At 41.2% G+C, this 19,752-nt stretch overlaps 2 protein-coding genes across 3 annotated transcripts in view; both read left to right on the top strand.

Annotated features, from left to right (window-relative positions):
* polr3f (polymerase (RNA) III (DNA directed) polypeptide F) overlaps positions 1-10,827 on the top strand; it is a 33,236-nt gene extending 22,409 nt beyond the window's left edge. Inside the window, exons 8-9 of the mRNA XM_060831676.1 lie at positions 3,890-4,081; positions 9,455-10,827. Of these exons, the coding sequence (XP_060687659.1) occupies positions 3,890-4,081; positions 9,455-9,532 (270 nt within the window). The 3' untranslated portion in view covers positions 9,533-10,827. The remainder of the gene's footprint in view (positions 1-3,889; positions 4,082-9,454) is intronic.
* A 2,029-nt stretch (positions 10,828-12,856) lies between these two features.
* LOC132819483 (uncharacterized protein C6orf118-like) overlaps positions 12,857-19,752 on the top strand; it is a 63,197-nt gene continuing 56,301 nt past the window's right edge. The window contains exon 1 of one of the 2 annotated variants that reach the window (XM_060831015.1): positions 12,857-13,019. The gene's annotated coding sequence lies outside the window, so the exon portion shown is untranslated. Of the gene's footprint in view, positions 13,070-19,752 lie in introns of both variants that reach the window. The other variant, XM_060831016.1, reaches the window with a different exon arrangement.

The raw sequence follows: 19,752 nt of genomic DNA, 5'->3' as shown, positions 1-19,752 counted from the left end.
CAAATCGTTCCCATTAACCTCACTTAAACAGCCATTAAGAAGAGGGGGCAACATACCACACGAGTTGCTTGATCTTTGTGTGCAGCTTTCTCGAAGATCATTTAAAGTGCACTATTGATCTGTCATTTGCTATAAAACCATGGCCATCATATTCCAGCTATGATTGTTGAGGGTTAAATATTAGCCAAGTCTTGGGGAGAATATCCTACTCTTCTTTCAAATGGTATGTGGGATCTTTCACATCGACCTATGAAGGCAGATGTGGCCATGGATGAATATATCGCAGTTTCTGTAAACAAGCCCTTGAAAAGCTGCTTTCATAAATCTATGAAACTTTCAATAGTATGGAAACATAGATTGCTGCTCAAATTGCCCCTGTTGCTATCATGTACCTGTCTACTGTGGACATTGTTCTATTACTTTGCAATGTAGATCCACTGATGGGACAAAGTCAACTCTCTAGAATCACTTTGATCTCCCACAAGACATTATGGTGCCGACCTTTTTTAATATCCATGTTAGCTACGTGGCATCCCCATCATGAAAATTTACTTTTGCCAATAATATTGTATTGACAACTTGGACAAAATCTTTCCAGGATACAGAGGCTGCACTAAACTTTGGCCTGTCAAAAATGGATGAACGTTTCTACAAGTTGAAGATAACCAGGTCCATTGTCTCTGCATTCGACCCGAAAGGTACCTAACACCCTAAAAGTTGCCTGGGAAGAAAAAATGCAGTATGACCCAATTCCCATCTATACTGGAGTGATTACTGACAGATTCTAAACTTACTATCATCATCTCTGATGAGACCAAGACACAAGTGAATTTTCTTTGCAAGAGCACTAGCACAACTAGGTTGCAAATCTACTGTCCTTTGTACTTCAGCACAGCTCAGGTCATCTTGACAGCTTGGACCTGTTGGTCTTACAGAGATCTTAGCATATATTTAGTGACATGATAACTTGACCATCAGAGTCAAGCGGCGGAACGGTGGCACAGTGGTTAGCACTGCTGCCTCACAGCGCCAAGAGACGCGGGTTCAATTCCCACCTCGAGCAACAGTCTGTGTGGAGTTTGCACATTCTCCCCGTGTCTGCTTGGGTTTCCTCCGGGTGCTCCGGTTTCCTCCCACAGTCCAAAAAATGTGCAGGTTCAGTGAATTGGCCATGCTAAATTGCCTGTAATGTTAGTTGAAGGGGCAATTGTAGGGGGATGGGTATGGGTGGGTTGTTCTAAGAAAGTTCAGTGTGGACTTGCTGGGGCGAAGGGCCTGTTTCCACACTATAAGTAATCTAATCTTATCTATGAGTTGAGATTTAATAAATTATGGTTATTACCATTACCAGCGAAAAGAAAGTTGATGTGATTTGATGTGAAGGGGAGCAGATGTATTGAAATACAGAGAAATGATTGCTTTGGGTTATTGTGTATAGGACTAAAGTGTATAACCTTTTTAAAAAAAAAACTAGACCCTAAACTTAAGGATTGAAATTGGGAACATTTGCATGTGCAACAAGTGGTAGAAATTTGAAACATTAATTGCCATTAGTGACAGAATGTTAGATCAATTGTTAACTTTGAAACAGAGATTTTTGTCAACTAACATTTGTTAAGGAATATAGACAAAGACCGATATCTGGAGTTCAATTGCTCATCAGTGGCTAAACTCAATAAACCTGTTTTGTTCTTCTAAGGGTTAATGGCTAGTTCTTACACAGGACTTACACTCATGCCCATCCATATTTTACTATTTAAACAACTATATCCTCTGGATTTGTAGTTTACTGGTTCTGTAGCTATATGTAGAAAACTACTGTTCTGTTCCTAGTTTAAAGGAACCACTGCTGAAAGTTAATGGGCTGCGTCAAGACTAAATCACCAGTACTAATCACTAAAACGGTTGTTGGATTGGACTAGTACTAAATCACTTCTCATTCCAACAAATAGCTTGACTTTTTTGTACATTTGAGTTTTCTGTTGTGTCTGCACATGTATATGAGAGACGTTCTCTCCAAAATGGGCTTTGGGGAGGGAATCTGCAATTGGATCAGACTGCTGTACACCAACATTCAGTGCAGTTTCAATCAATGGGTGGGAATCAGATAGCTTCCCAGTCAGATCTGGAGTCAGGCAGGGCTGCCCTCTCTCTCTCTCCTGCCTTGTTTGTGTGCTGCATAGAGCCATTTGCCGAGTCCATCAGGAAGGATGCGAGCCTGAGAGGGGTGACTATTCCTGGCAGCGGGGGCCTGCAGGTTAAGGCCTCCCTGTACATGGATGACGTCGCCGTTTTCTGCTCGGATCCACTGTCCGTGTGCAGACTCTTGTGCATATATGACCAGTTCGAATGGGCCTCGGAGGCCAAGGTAAACCGAGGCAAGAACGAGGCCATGCTCTTGGGGAACTGGGCTCACCAATCCTCGATCCCCTTCACCGTCAGGACCGACCATCTGAGGTGCTGAGTGTTTGGTTCGGTGGGGGGGGGTGCTGGGATGTGTGCCAAGTCTTAGGAGGAGCGTATCAGCAAAGTGAGGCAGAAACTGGGCAGATGGAAGCTACGGTCGCTCTCCATTGTGGGGAAAAAAACCTGTCATCAGGTGTGAGGCATTGTCATTGCTGTTATATGTGGCACAGGTCTGCCCTGTTCCCAGAACCTGCGCCGCTGCAGTCACCCGAGCCACCTCCCAATTTATATGGAGGTCAAAGATGGACCGGGTCCGAAGGGACTCGCTGTATAAAGATCTGGGCAATGGGGGAAAAAATACACCCAAAGCCACCCTCACCTTGATGGCCACCTTTGTGTGCGACTGCATCAAGCTGTGTGTGGATCCCCGGTACGCAAACACCAAGTGTCACTACGTACTGAGGTTCTACCTGTCCCAGGTGTTGCGAAGGATGGGCCTGGCCTCGCTGCCGCAGAATGCTCCGAGTAGTTGGACCGTTCCGTATCACCTGTCCTTTGTGGAGAAGTTTATGAAGAAAACACCTTTGACCACAAGTCCATCGGGAAGTGGTCTGCATATAGTGTCCTTGAGACCCTTCGGGAAAAGGAAAGGGCCGATCCTATCAAGCGGTTCCCTGAGCGGACTGTCAAAGCCATTTGGCAGAATGCCTCATCACCAGAACTTTCCAACAAGCACCAAGACATGGCTTGGCTGGTGGTGAGAAGGGGTCTACCTGTGAGATCCTTTATGCACGCCCGGACTCTCAGCAGCACCGCATGCTGCCCCCGAAGCGGCTGCGGGGGGAACAACACTGCCGCACACCTCCTCCTGGAATGTGCCTACGCAGAAGAAGTCTGGAGAGGAATGCAGTGGTGTTTGTCGAGGTTCGTCCTGAGCAGCGCCGTGACGCGGGACTCCGTTCTCTATGGTCTGTTTCCCCGGGACACACACCGAGACGAACATCAACTGTGCCTGGAGGATCATCAACGCGGTGAAGGATGCTCTCTGGGCAGTCCAAAACCTGTTGATCTTCCAGCTGAAGGAGTTGACCCCGACTGAGTGTTGCAGACTGGCACATTCCAAGGTCCAGGACTATGTATTGAGGGATACAGTGAAGCTTGTGGCAGCTGCCGTCAAGGCACGGTGGGGAAAGACCACTGTGTAACATCTACCTGCCCACGAAGAGCAGGGGGCCCACGCAGTCATTTGGGCTCTGCTGATGCGTCAGCTAAATATATGGATATATGATTGATAAATGGACAGACCTGTATGTACAAATGATAAATTCTGATCTCTGTATGCAAATGTTTACGTACATATGGCATGACCAACTGTACAGACCATCAAATTATTTTATGAATAAAGTATATTTTTGAAATAATCTGTGAATCTTCCCTATTGCTCAGTGACTGTGAATAACTTCAATAGCTTTTGTAATCTCAGGTGGAGCTCTCTATGGAAGACATTGAAACCATTCTGAATACATTGATATATGACGGAAAGGTGGAGATGACCATCATAGCCGCAAAGGAAGGGACTGTTGGGAGTGTGGATGGACAAATGAAGCTGTATCGGGCAGTTAATCTCATCATTCAGCCCACTGGCTTGATGCGGACACCTTGTGGAATGTGCCCAGTAAGTATGTTATCTTCTAGGCTAGTTATGTGTTATCCTTTTAATTACATCTTAGTTACTCCCTGCTACTTGGGTTAGAGAAATAAATTACTAGAGTTGAAAACAACCTCTATTACTTTATCATTTGTAGATAATACTTAACAGCGCAGTGTTACAACACTGATTTAAAAATAATGCGCTGGAAGTTGAGCTTTAGAACTCAGCACAAATGTGAAATATGACCAATTTAAGGTCAAGGATAGTTAATGATCCACTGTATCACTGTCTAAGATAAGGAAAATTCTCCGGATTTCGTCAATGAAGAAGAAAACAAAACTTAATAAATTATAGCAAAACTATCCTTTAACGTATGACAGACATTATTCATTAATTTGCAAATTTAAATTCTGCCCTCTTTAAATCTAAGCATGTACATTTGCTCACACACAGCATGGGAAAATGAGATAAATAGTTTTTGTAGGAAGAAGTTGGTGGAAAATACAGGCACAAGATTTATGTGTCAGAATCCAAATCTCAAGGAGAAATTAGGTGACGTTCTCACAGTTCCCGTTTGGTAATGATATCATGATGCCAATTGAGGCAATCCTCAGTTCAGTAACAAGTCAATTGAGCATGGGTCTTTGCTTAAGTTAACAATTTGTTCTTTTTGCAAAGTCTTTTGTGTATTATTTATCTTTATTCATTCATGGCATATGGATGGCTCATTGGCTGTCCAGTGTTTATTGCTTGTCCCTAGTTACCCTTGAGACAATGGTGATGAGCTGCCTTGTTGAACTGCTGCAGTCTAGATGTGGGATGCAATGTCATTCAGGGAGGAAATTCCTGGATTTTGACCCAGCGTCAGTGAAGGTGAACTTCACTTGGAGGCTTGGAGGAGAATTTGAAGGTGGTCTTCCCAAGTATTTGCTTCCCATGTCCTTCTATGTGGACATGGTCATAGGTTTGGAAGGTGTTCAGCAAAGATCTTGGAATTTCTGCAGAGCATTTTATAAATAGTAAAACACTGCTGCTACTGAGCGTAGATGGTGGATGTTTGCAGATGTGGTGCCAATCAAGAAGGTCGTTCTGTCCTGGATGGTGTCAAGCTTCATGAGTGTTGTTGGAGCTGCATCCATCCAGGCAAGTGGCGACTATTCATCGCACTCCTGACTTGTGCCTTGTAGGTGGTGGACTGGCTTTGAAAAGTCAGAGAGTAGTTACTCACTGCAGTATTCCAGTCTCGGATCGTTCTTGTGGTGAGTACAGTTTAGTTTCTGGTTAAGGGTAATACCAAAGAATGTTGATGATAACACTGAAGGGCGGTGGTAGGTTCGTCTCTCATTGGAGATGATCAATGCCTGACATTTTGTATAGTGCGAATGTCACTTGCCATTTGTCCACCCACGCCTGAATATTGTCCAGATCTTGCATTTGAACGTGAGCTCCTTCAGTATCTGAGGAGTTGTGAATTGTTCAATCAGTGGCAAACATCCCTGCTTCAGACGTTGTGATGGAGGGAAGATCATTGATCAAACAGTTGAAGATCATTGAGCCTAAGACAGTACCTTGAGGATTCTCTACTGAGATATCCTGGAGCTGAGATAACTGACCTCCAACAACCACAACCATTTTCCAATGTGCCAGGTATGATTCCAACCAGCAGAGAGCTTTTCCCCAGTTCCCATTGACTCCGGTTTTGCAAGAGCTCTTTGATACCGCACTTGGTCAAATGCAGCCTTGATATCAGGGTCTGTCATTCTCACCTCATCTTTGGAACTCCGCTCTTTTGTCTACATTTCAACCAAGTCTGTAATGAGGTCAGGAGTTCGGTGACCCTGGCAGAAGCCAAGCTGAATGTCATTGAGCAGGTGTTGCTTGATAGCACTTTTGATTACGCTTTCCATCACTTTACTGGTGTTCAAGAATAAACTGGGGCAGTAATTTGCTGGTTGAATTTGTTCTGATGTTTGAATATAGGAGGACATACCTGTATTGTCAAGTAGATACCAGTGTTGTAGCTGTGCTGTAAACTACTTGGCTAAGGTTGCAGCAAGTTCTGAAGCACAAGTCTTCAGTAATATTGCCAGAATGTTGTCAGGATCCATAGTCTTTTACTATCCAGTGCCCCCAGTCGTTTATTATTATCACATAGTGAATTGGGTTGGTTGAAGGCTGGTATCTATGATACTGGGGCCATTGAGGAGGCCAAGATTGGTCATCCACTTAGCACTTAAGGCTGAATATTGTTGCCAATGCTTCAGCCTTATCTTTTGTGCTGATATGTTCGCTTCTTCCATTATCGGGGATGGAGATATTTGTGGAATCGCCTCCTCCAGTGAGTTGTTTGATTGTTCATCACTGTTCATGACTGGATGTGACACAGCTTGGATCTGATCCATTTGTTTGTAATCTTGTTTGACAGCTTCCTCAGGTTGACAACTCATTTTAGGTATATCCAGTGCTGCTCCTGGCATCCCCTCTTGCTGTCTCCATTGAACCTGGCTTGATGGTAATGGTTGAGTTTTGGAGTGTGGTAGGGGTGTGGATGTGGGGGGATGAAGTGTATGCTAGGCCTGGCTTGCAGATTATTTTGGATAGCTGTTGATAGCCCATGCTGTATGCCCAATCACTTCAAAGTCTGTCCCATTTAGCATGATGATAGTATCAACATGAGTGTAGGTTTTCCCAATGTGAAGGTGGACTTTGTCTCCACAAGGACAGTGTAGTGGTCACCCTTCCCAATACTGTCACGGACAGATGTATCTGTAGCTGACAGATTGGTAAGGATGAGGTTAAGTATGTTTTTTTTTGTAAGATCCCTTGATGTCAGACCTTTTAGACCAGACCAGCAGTGTTGCTTCAGAGTACTCTTGATGGTGGGCTTTGAAATCCCCACCCAGTGTACAGTTTGTACCTTTGCCACCTCCGTTCTTCCTCCAAGTGCTTTTCAACTAGAGGAGTACTGATTCATCAGCTGAGGGAGAATGGTGTATGGTAATCAGCAGGAGGTTATCTTTCTGGGTCAATGCTAGGTGGTTTCATTTCTGTGTTGAGATTTTGATTGTTACAACTGAGTGCATTGCTGAACCATTTCAGAGGGCAATTGAGAGTCAAACACATTGCAGTAGATCTTGAGTCCTATGTCGGCCAGATCAGATGAGGATGGCAGAAGGACATGAATGAGCCAGATGGGTTTTTCCAACTGTCATCAATAGTTTCATGATCATCAGTAGAATTCCAGATTTTTTTATTAAATTCAAATTCAACAATCTGCCAGGATTAAAACCTAGGTCTCCACAACATTAGCTGAGTTTCTGGATTAATAGTTTCATGATAATACCACTATGCCATCGCCTGCCCTGACAGAGTGATTTTGCTTGCTGGCAGTCTTTTTGGAGGCCTCCTTCCAGCTGTTCTGTCTTCTCTCAGTTCAGTGAAAAACTGTTACTTGAACCAATCCACAAGTTAATATTTGACAGTTACTTTCTTTTCCCCTCCAAAGAAAACCTAGTGCCAACATGTCTTGCAAAACTACCAAATCCTGTTTCAGTAAAAGAGCACCATAGTCCCACTTTTCCTTTTGAGTTCTAAAAACAAACTAATCATAAAACTTGTATTTTTCAGCTTTATCTTTCCAACTAAAATATGCATAGTTTTTACAAAAGTCCCTTCTGCTGACTTTCTGATCAGTGGTTAAATATAAACTATACTTCTATATTCCTTTGTTTTGGAAGTGCATACTCAACAGATTTCAATTTTTGATGCATTTTAGGAAAATCGCATGTTCTTCTTTTCCTGTGTTTCAGTTTGGATTAATTTGTGACTTCAAGTTTTTATTGCTGTTTTTGATATACACAACACCTGTTGTCTGCTGCTCATTGCTGGCAGACTGTTCTCCTAGGACTGTTATCACAGCAATGGAGTAACTGTAATGATTGAAAGGGTGCAGAGCTATTGTTATAAAAACATTGACAGAACTTTTAATGACAGCAAAATTGTCGTTAACAGTAGTTTCAAATCCTCCCCTTGCTCCCAAAATGATTTATTTTATTTTGTATTTGTATTTTTTAAGTTGGCTATTTTGCTGCAACTAACACCACAGTTTTGAGTTGTAATATGTCACTGTGTATACAAAAACATTTCTTTGTGCATTAATACAGAAAATTTTCCCAAAGTTCTTTATAAATCGGAAGCCAAAGGAGGAGATATTAGAAAAGAGAAGTTTAATGGAGATCTTGTAGAAGAGGTTTAGTAAGGGAATTCATGAGTTTGGATATTAGACTGCTGCAGGTACTGCTGTTTTGGAAAAGAAGACACATTAGTCCTGCCGTTTCCTTTTCATCCACAACTTAAAGAGCCATTTCCAGTTATATGATCTTCCCTCTCCTTCATTTACGTAGCTGCTGACAGTCCTTTGAGTTGCCGGTATACTAGATGATGTTCCCCTTCCCAACAAATTTATGCAAACCCTCTCAGGAGGCAGACACTCTGGACATTTAATCCAAGGCGATTACTTGCAAGTTCAACAATCAATGCTCTGTAATCGGGCTGTTTTTCTTTTCTTTAAACATAAGTTCTAACAGTACAACTATAACTGCACTTCAAAATGTACTTCATTGTCTGAATAGGCAAACAAGTCTGTCTTTTTTTTTAAAACAAGTAATTGTCTTCCAGAGAAACATAGTTGTTAAACAGATCATCACCTAAAAATAAAAAGCAATGAACTGTGGAATTTGAGATCAAACTAAAACAGAAATTGCTGGAAAAACACAGCAGGTCTGGCAGCATCTGTGGAGAGAAAGCAGAGTTAATGCTTTACGTTTTAATGTCTCATTAAAACATAAAACATTAACTCTTTTTCTCTGCACAATTTGAAAGTTGCACCACAGGAAGACTGTGATTAAGGAGGTGTTTGGCACGCTTACCTTCACTGCTCACACTTTTGAGTATAGGAGTTGGGACCTCATATTGAGGTTGTTCAGGACATTGAGGCCAGTTTTGGAGTACTGTGTACAGTTCTGGTCACCCTTATAGGAAGGATATTGTTAAATTGGAGATGGTTCACAAAAGATTTGCCAGAATGGTGCCAGGACTGGTGGGTTTTAAAGAGAGGCTGGATAGGCTGGGACTTTTTTCACTGTGCTGAATGTTTATATGACTAGGTGCTGCCAGACCTGCTATTTTTCCAGCAATTTCTGTTGTTTCAGAGCAGCTCAAATTGTTTTTCTCCAAAAGTACATAGTTAACTGCAGTATTAAGCAGAAGGATTTCTTTTTAATTTTTTGGATACCTGCTTGATGCTGTACCCCTCTGTTGATTTGTAGACTTATGTTGGTTCTGTATATTGCTTGTCCTATTCTGTTTGTGTTTAATTCCTCTGTTCATACTTTTCAGGTATTTGACGATTGCCATGAAGGTGGGGAGATTTCTCCATCGACCTGCATCTATATGACAGAGTGGCTGGAATTCTAGCCAATATTGGCATAACAAAGACAGACTTTAGAGATCGATTGTTGGACCATTTAAAACTGTTGGCATGGCCTGGATGGACTTTTATTGTGCACAGCATAGAAACGGACCATTCTGTTCCATCTGGTCTATGACAGTGTTTACCCTCCAAGACTCTTTCAATCCCTCTTCAAAAAAATCCTTCTGTTCTTTTCATCGTACTTTCCTAGCTCCCCCTTCAATGAATACTTAATGGAAATGAAGATGGAGCTCGGCCCACAATGGCAAGATATGATAAGAATTGAATCTGCAGAGTTTTGAATGTGAAATGATGAAAACTAAAGCTGAGGGTTTTTATTTTAATAGAACAACATTTAATTTTTGTATCCATACATTTCTAGTTTAAACTTTACTTGACAGTTATCAGGACAGTTGAATAAAATGTTTACTGTTCAAAGACTTGAGGCTGACTATCACAAGTATTCAGCTCTTTGTTTTTGCAGCTACAACTTTTATTTTTATTGGTTTACTGCAATGAAATATCTTGGCACTTCACAGCAACATTATCAGACAAAGTTTGACCGTTAACTCAGGAAACACTTGAATATTTGAAGAAAAGATTATTCAATCATGCAGGTTTTAAGGGGTAGATCAGTGCAGAGGAGTGGATAAGTTTAGCAAGGGAATACAGCAGCTTTCATCTCAGCAACTGAGTGTGCAGCCACCAGTGCAAGGCTGAAGAAACTCGAGGATATACCAGAGGAATGCAGATTGAATTCATAAAACTAAAATGGACTGTTCATCCTAACAAAGTTTGTCCTAGTGTTAGGGTTCATGCCAACCCTAATCCTTTTAATTTGTTGAAGAAACCAGATTGTTTTTTAAAAAAATTTCAAACTAATCAGAATAAGAAGTTTACATTTGATTGCTAATGAGATATTGTCATCTGTTGGTCAGAGCTAACATTTTGTTACTATTAAATTGCAACAGTTTTGCGAAACTCGGTGGTGGTCATGTATGAATGTTTTGGAAGCCATTTAATTGCGTTTGACTGAGTAAAATGCCTTGTACTTTCTCCCACCACTGGTATCAATTTCAACATTGTATTTTCCTCCTACAGGTGATGACTGTTGGTTTCCATGCTTAGTTTACCAATGACCCAAATACAGTAATCTCTATAAGCCACAATGTGTGTGCATATATTTTGGAAATGTTGCTTTAATAAATAATCTCTTGTCCTCTCTGCAACCTGTAAAAATGGGCACACCCTGTCATTGAGTAACAGTACAAACCTTTTGGAAAATACAGTTGTATCTTTTTCTTCAATACTTTACTAATTTATTAAACATTATTAAAAACAAAAGCAAAATAATTTTGCTGGAACTAAAAGTATAAAAATAAAAATGAAAACATGCAGCATGTCAGTCAGCCTGTGCAGAGAAAGTAAGGTTGATACATTGATGTAATGACCATGCATCAAAATTAAGTGTTTTAATAAGCGTTTGTCTTAACAGTTTGTCTCCTAGTTATGCTATGATTTACTCTAGAATGACTACTGAAAGAGAGATGAAGGAAGGCATTGAACAACATGGATGCATATAATGGTCTCTTCACAAATCATTGTAAAACGGGTGAAAATTTCTATGAAAGGAAAGTAGACAAAGTAAATGTTGGTCCCTTTAGAAGGTGCTGAAAATGTGTTGCTGGAAAAGTACAGCAGGTCAGGCAGCATCCAAGGAACAGGAAATTCGACGTTTCGGGCATAAGCTCTTCATCAGGAATCAGGGCTTATGCCCGAAACATCAAATTTCCTGTTCCTTGGATGCTGCCTGACCTGCTGCGCTTTTCTAGCAATACATTTTCAGCTCTGATCCCCAGCATCTGCAGACCTCACTTTCCCTTTAGAAGGTGAGAGACTTGAGAATTAATAATAGACAACAAGGAAACGGCGGTGTTGAATAAGTATATTTGTTTTCACGGTAAACAACAGCTTTCTTAGAAAAGTCGAAAAGCAAGAGGCAAAAACTTAAGGCTATCAATCGCCGATTTGGGGGGGGGGTGGTGGTATGAGGCTAATAGAACTGAAGTTCAAGTCCTTGGACTTGGAAGGAGATAGTGCATGTGTTCTTTATAATTTTCAAACATTCCTTTGATTCTGGAAAGGCATTAATAGGTTAGAAAACTATAAATGGAATACCATTATTCAAACAAAATGACAGCAAGCAGGATACAATAGGACCATTAATGCATGTCATTGGGAAAATTGTAGAATGCATTATTTTTCAAGATGGGGTGTATAGGCTTTGCTAGCTGGGCCAGCATTTATTGTACATCCCTAATTGTCCTGACTAGATGATGGTCAGCTACCTTTATGAACCTTTGTAGTGCATTTATTGTAAGCACATCCAAAATACTGTTAGTTTCAGGACTTTGACCCAGCAACCACTGAGAAATAGCGATACATTTCCAAGTCAAGATGCTAAGTGGCTTGAAGAGGAATTTGCAGGTGGAGGTCGTGCCAGGATATTGAGAAAATCGTATTACAATGAGGTAGAATCAGTATGATTCTGTGGAGGAGCTTGCATTTGATGCTTACTGGAATTCTCTGAGGGTGTAAAGCACAGGGTGAATAAAAAGGAATTAGTAACTAGTATATTCAAATTTATCAACATGCCACAAATAGTTTACTGCACAAGACAAAGAAGTATGGTGTAGGTAATATATTAGCATAGACAACTGGTTGGTTTACTATCACGCTTTTGTTAGTGCTTTTGTTCTATTTGTTCATAGGCTGTAGATATTGCTGGCCAAATCATTCCTAATTGCCCTGAAAAAGGTGTTGAATATTGCTGGCTAGACCATTCCTAATTGCCCTGAAGGTTACAGTACGTTGCCATCCACTGCAGTCCTTAAGGTGTAGGACACCCGTAGAACAATCAAAAGGAAGTTCCAGGATTTTGAGCAAGTGAAGGTATGGTGATATAGTTCAAAGTCAGGATTATAGTGACGCGAAGGAGACTTTGTAGGTGGTAGGATTCTAAAGGGAATGAATGTTGAAGGGGTGAAGAAAGTTAAAAATCACACAACACCAAGTCATAGTCCAACAGGTTTACTTGGAAGCACTAGCTTCATCGGATGGTAGTGAAGGTGCTAAAAACAGGCCACTTTGACCTAGCTGGTATCCATTCTTTGAGTACATCTTGAGCCTTATGTCAGGCAAGGCAAGTGTATTGCACCGTCCTGCTGACCTGTGGTTTGAGAATAATGGACAGGCTTTTGTCACAGGCCCCTGCTTCCCAATGTGCTTCAGCACGTGCGGGCATATGACATCGGCGGAAGGGCGGTTCCCAGTACCGGATGTGGCTGTTGCCTGGTAACCGGGAAACGCAGGCCTCCCGGAGCGGCCGGAGATAAAGACAAGAGAGGCCTTTCTCTACCCAGGTTGACACGTTTAATATTCAGGGGACTATCATCCGAAATCCGGAGGGACGACTTGACAAAAAGCCTGAAGGTCAGGGGTTTTGACTTCGAGATTAGTCTGAGGCTGAGAGGTCAAACCAGGTTATTTATTTATTCACTAAGTCATCACCTTTCATGTGGTTTTAATTTGTTTTTACAACTCAATGTGACGAGGAGTTTGGTTTTAAACATCGCACGTTTATACATTTGAAGCTTAACGTTTATTTCCTTCTTGACGTTGGTCTAATTCGCCCGAGGGGGTGCTGCTTGGGAGAGGACACTGATCTACTTTTTAAACTAAAACGTAGCTACTGTTTTTTTTAATGTGCAAATTGGTGAACAGCTGGAGGAGGATTTTAGTGGTTAAACCCCTTCACCACCCGTGTAAACCATTTTATTTGAGATATGCACCGTATGTTATAACAGAAACTGAAAGAACTGTGGATGCTGTAAATCAGAAATAAGTGCTGAAAAAGCTCAGCAGGGTCTGGCAGTATCTGTGCAGAGAAGTCAAAGTTAATGTTTCGGATCTGGTGATCCTTCCTCATAAGCCTACACGGTTTTTCTGCCTTCAGTAGAGATCCAGTAATGGATTTGGATTCCAATCAGAGCTCCACATGATGAGTAAAGTAGTGGCACTGGAACTTTAGATCATGGCAAAGAGGTCACGTGGACATGACAATATACAATGCGCACAGGAATTTGGCCAAACATTTCCCCTTTTCACAAAAATATGCATTTAGCATACTTTCATGTTACAATTGCTAAAGTTGATCATGCATGAACATGAAGTTCTTTCTAGTCTGTCCAGTTTGTGCCCCCCATTTATGTATTGCACACTTTTTTTTCAAAGCAATCAGATTGTCTTAAGATATCCCTGTAATGTTTTAATGGTTCATTTGGTGCCTTTTGGTTCCTGGGGTGAGGTTGCTTTTCTGGGAAGTGTCACTTCTAAGGTTGATGATCAATTACATTTGTTGGGGAAAAGGTGATATCTGGGATTAAGAGTTGTGCAGTTCCTTGTCCTGTCAGCAGAATCAAATTTGCTCGGTAGGGTTGCTTTTCTCTCCCTTTCCAATCAAGATTCTCTATGATTGGCTGGTTAGCATCGCACCTGCCTGGTTGGCCATCACAACCACATGGATGCCAGCCCAGACTGTAGCAACATCTTAGTGCCAATTGGCCTATAGTATCCTTGGAACAATAACTAAGTTGCTTTATCTTCTAGGCCAGTTCTCAACAGGAAACATCTGTTTTCATCCTCCTCTTCTTTAAAGCAATCTGCTATTCAAAGTTTAGCTGTTCACCTCAACTTCTTGTTCAAAAAAAAAGAAAAACTAGTGAGGGCCTCACCAGTATTTAGGTCCATTGTGTTCACCATTTGAATGCCCTAATGACTGAAAGGTTACCTGATATATTACTGGAGATCAAAATCATCAACAGATCTAATTTCTAGGAGCTAACTCTGATATATCAGTTTGTGAGAGTGAAGAGGTTCATTGCAAGCTTCATCCATGGTCTGTTTGGGATATTATGTCATTACAAATTATTTAAACGATTTAACTTGATGTTCATTACAAGCACAGCACTAGCTGTATCTTATTGCCCCTGTGGAGCACTTCCATGATCTTCCTCAGATTAGACTTGATTTTCTTTGTCTTGTGGGTTGGTGGTGGCCTACTGGCATTAATCATTATACTCTTAATCCAGGTTGTGTTCTGGGGACCCAGGTTTGAATCCCGCCATGGCAAGTGGTGGAATTTGAATTCAATTTTTTAAAAATCTAGAATTAAGAAATTAATGATGATCATGAGCCACTACCAATTGACAAAAAATCCCATCTGGTTCACTTTCAGGAAAGGAAACCTCCTGTCTGGCTTACTGTGACTCCAGACCCATAGTCATGTGGTTGACTCTGAACTACCATCTGGGCGATTAGAGATGGGCAATAAATGCTGACCTAGCCAGTGACGTCCCCATCCCATGAATGAATTCTTAAAAAAACTTCATCTCTTTTCGCAATTCTTTATGGAGAGCCTTTGTACAAGGTGCCTTCTCGTACAGTCATTTTGTCTCTGTATGCCCAGTATTGTTTTACTTTAATGGTTTAAGGCCATCCTTTCTTTAGATGTAGAATTTGAAGATTTTCATCTCATTGTTTAGTTTACATTATTTGAGCAAGATGTAGTCTGCTAGAATCTGTTCAACAGTCAATACTTTGGTGATATGCACAACACCATCAATTTCTTCTGCTATGTGAAGGATCATCAGTCCAAGTTTCTGATTTGTTTCAGCTGAGGTATGGGGATTTTGCTTCATCTCCACTATCTCGAACTGCAGATCTTCCTTCTTCATGGTGTTCTGGACTCTTAGCTTAGTTTGTCCTCTTGGAATGAGCATTATGCCTTCATAGTGCTTTGCCTTTAACAGCTTTGTTTTTGGGTCACCATCTTGACAGAAGTCTGAGAAGTTCATGTTATTGCACATAGCAGCAATTTCTTCTGACATTTCACATTCACTTGGTGCAGTTGCCAATGCACACCTTATTATACCCTAAGACTTGAGAATGGCAATTTACGCGAACGCATAGACTGATATGTCAGAAATCTTTGCAGCAATCACCTTAATAGGTTCCTTTTCTTCTTTCTAGCAAAATATTTGCATGCAAATTACTTAGCGTTTTCCAATTAGGTCAGACATCACAGGTTATAGTCCAACTGGTTTATTTGAAATCACAAGCCCTATTCCTTCAAGTGAAGTGTGTCCACCCCAGTCCAACTTTGGCACCTCCACAACATTCTTCCAATTAGACCACTACTTCTATCCATTGTCATGCTTCCTAATCTTCTTGTGATTCCCCCCACCTCTAAAAATGTACAACAGTTTTGGTCTTTGAACAGAAGGATGAGCATAAAAACAATGTCCTTACTTGTTTTAATTGACTTGTGCTTGTTAGGTTTCTGTCTCTTAGCAAGATGTTAAACCTCATCTATTCTCCCATCAATAATCTCAGAGCTTCTGCACATGCCATTAGTTTTCTTGAGTGTATCTTTTTTTTTCTCAGCAAACATTCACAAGATTTCTTATCCCTGAGACAATACTATTCCAGGGATCATCCTTTATTTGTTTAAATTCTCAAGATTCACCTAGATTTCTCAGTATAGCTATACACTGATTAATAGTCTCTCTTCCTCTCTTTATTCTCAATATTCTTTATGCCCAAGGACTGTGATAACTCAATGATTCAACTTGTTCAAGAAAGAAATTCACAGATTTTTAGATAAAGGTGACATCAAGAGATGTGAGAATAGTGGAAAATAGCAAAGTAGTTTCAATAGGCTGAATGTCCTCCTCCTGCTCCTCTTTCCTGTGTTCTTACGTTCTTTCTGAGCTTTACACTCTAACACATAGATCTTAGAATTGTACAGCACAGGAACAAGCCCTTTGGCCCACCATGTCTGTGTTGATCGTGATGTCATTTCTAAACGAATCCACCTGCGTCTACATGGTCCATATTGCTGTATTCCCTGCATGTGTCTCTCTAAATGCTTCTTAAAAGCAGATACATCAGCAAAGCTTATCAACTTCCGTTGCAGCACATTCAAAACACCCACCATCTTTTGTGCAAAAAACTTTCCTTGCATATCTCCTTTAAACCTCTCCTCTCTCACCTTAAACCTAATATTTGACATTTCCACCTTGGGAGAAAGGCTCCAACTATTCACCTTTTCCATCCGTCTCATAAATTTATATTTTTCTATCAGATCATCCGTCACCCTCTGACCCTGTAACAAAAACAATCCAAGTTTGACCATGATCTCCTTATCGTTAATATACTCCTATCCAGGCAACATCCTGGTAAACTTCTTTTGCACCGTCCCCAGAGCCTTCACATTCATCCTTATAGAATGATACCGGAACTGCACACAAGTACTCTAAATGTGGCCTAACTAAAGTCTGATGCAACTATAACATGGCTTGACAATTTCTTGCTTAGTGCCCCAACCTGTGAAGGCCATAAGCCTTCTTCACCACCTTTTCTACTTTCAGGGAGCGTGGACTTGGATCCTAAGATGCCTTTGTATAACAACGGTCTGAGAGGCCTGCTTTTTGCTTGCATTTGACCTTCCAAAATGCATCATCTCACACTTGTCTGGATTAAACTCATCTGACATTTCTCCACTCAACTTTCCATTTTATCTATATCTTGCTGTATCCTTTGATAATCATTTTCATGGTCCACAACTCCAATTTTCATATTATTTGCAAACTCACTAGTCCACCCATCTATATTTACTCACGTCACTGGTCACAGACCTCCAGTCAGAGAAACATCCTTCCACAATTACCCTCCATCTTCCATGACCATAGAGCACACAGTTTGGATACAAACTCTTTAGGCAAACTAGACCAAGCTGACCGTGTTCCTAAACTAAACTAGTCACACTTGCCTGCATTTGGCCCATATCTCTCTCAACCTTTCCTGTTGACTTATCCAAATGTCCTTTGAATGTTGTAACTGTACCTGCATTCACCACTTCCTCTGGCAATTCATTGCACACATTAATCACTGTGTAAAAAAAAAATGGACCCCCCCCCCATAAACACACACTGTCATACAGTTTACACCATAGAAACAGACTCGTCAGTCCAACTCATCGATGCCAACCAGATATTCTATGTAAATCCTATTTGGCCCATATCCCTCTAAACCCTTCATATTCATATGCCCATCCAGGTGCCTTTTAAATGTTATAAACGTACCAGCCTCCACTGCTTCTTCTGGCAGCTCATTCCATACCTGCATAACCTTCTACATGAAAATTTTACCCCTTAGGTCCCTTTTATATCTTTCCCCTCTCCCCTTAAACCTATACCCTCTTGTTTTGGACTCCTCAACCCCAAGGAAAAAACCTTGCCTATTTACCCTATCCATGCCCCTCAAGATTTTATAAACCTCTATAAGGTCACCCCTCAGCCTCTGTCACTTCAGGAAAAATAGCCCCAGCCTATTCAGCCTCTCCCTATAGCTAAAACCGTCCAACCTGGCAACATTCTTGTAAATCTTTTCTGAACCCTTTCAAGTTTCATAACATCCTTCCCATAAGAAGGAGACCAGAATTGCACGCAGTATTCCAAAAGTGGCCGAACTGATGTCCTGTACAGCTGCAACATGACCTTCCAACTCCTATAGTCAATGTTCTGACCAATAAAGGAAAGCATACCCCTTTTGTAAACTTCTTCCATTCACCTTAAAAATATGTCTCCTAGTTTTGAACTCCCTCACCCTTGTAAAAAGGCCTTTGCTATTCACCTGATCTATGACCCTCATGATTTTATAAACCCTCATAAGGTCACTCCTCAACTTCCTATGTTCCAAAGAAAATGTCCCAGTCTATCCAGCCTATTTTTATAACTCAAACCCTGCATTTTCAGCAACATGCAGGCAAATCTTTTCTGAACTATCTCCAATTTAATAGTATCCTTCCTATTGCAGGGCTATCTAGATCTGCACACAGTACTCTAGAAGAAGACTCACCAATGCCCTGTACCATGAGATCCCAACTCTTATACTCAAAGTCTGAACAATTGCAAGGTTTGTAGCTCAGGTTGAGGTTTAGGGTGTAGGTTTGCTCGCTGAGCTGTAGGTTTGATATCCAGGTGTTTCATTACCTGGCTGGGTAACATCATCTGTGGCGACCTCCAAGTGAAGCGAAGCTGTCGTCTCCTGCTTTCTATTTATATCTTTCTCCTGGATGGGATTCCTGGGATTTGTGGTGATGTCATTTCCTGTTCCTTTTCTGAGGGTTGATAGATGGCATCTAGATCTATGTGTTTGTTTATGATGTTGTGGTTGGAGTGCCAGGCCTCTAGGAATTCTCTGGCATGTCTTTGCTTAGCCTGTCCCAGAATAGATGTGTTGTCCAAGTCAACACGGTGTTTTTTTTCATCCGTATGTAGGGCTACGAGGGAGAGAGGGTCGTGTCTTTTTGTGGCTAGCTGGTGTTCGTGTATCCTGGTGGCGAACTTTCTTCCTGTTTGTCCTACGTAGTGTTTGTGGCAGTCCTTGCATGGAATTTTGAGGATGACATTGGTTTTGTCCATGGGTTGTACTGAGTCTTTTAAATTTTAGTTTTTGTTTGAGAGTGTTGGTGGGTTTGTGTGCTACTAGGATTCCGAGGGGTCTTAGTAGTCTGGTTGTCATTTCTGAAACTGTTTTGATGTATGGTAAGGTGGTTAGGGTTTCTGGCTGTGTTTGGTCTGCTTGTCGTGGTTTGTTCTTGAGGAATCTGCGCACTGTATTATTTGAGTATCCGTTCTTCTTGAACACGTTGTATAGGTAGTTCTCCTCCTCTGTTTTCCGAAGTTCGTCTGTGCTGCAGTGTGTGGTGGCTCATTGGAATAGTGTTCTGATACAGCTTTGTTTGTGTGTTGGGATGGTTGCTGGTGTAGTTAAGTATTTGGTCAGTATTTGTCGATTTTCTGTATACGCAGGTTTGTAGTTCTCCGTTGTCCTTTCTTTTGACTGTGACATCCAGGAATGCTAGTTTGTTGTCGGTTTCTTCCTCCTTGGTGAAACTTTATGCCTGTGAGGGTGTTGTTGATGATGTTAAATGTCTCTTCTATCTTGTTTCGTTTTGTGATGACAAAGGTGTCATCTAAGTAGCCAGGAATTCCTAAAAATCATCAAAAATACCAAAATAGAGGAAGATGAAACAATGATCTCATTCGACGTAACAACACTGTTCACCTCCATCAACATCGACCTGCCAAAGGAAACACTT

Source organism: Hemiscyllium ocellatum, chromosome 10 (assembly GCF_020745735.1).
Source record: "Hemiscyllium ocellatum isolate sHemOce1 chromosome 10, sHemOce1.pat.X.cur, whole genome shotgun sequence".
Classification (NCBI taxonomy): Eukaryota; Metazoa; Chordata; class Chondrichthyes; order Orectolobiformes; family Hemiscylliidae; genus Hemiscyllium; species Hemiscyllium ocellatum.
The sequence above is the reverse complement of the archived record's forward strand: the minus strand, read 5'-3'. Positions and strand labels throughout refer to the sequence as shown.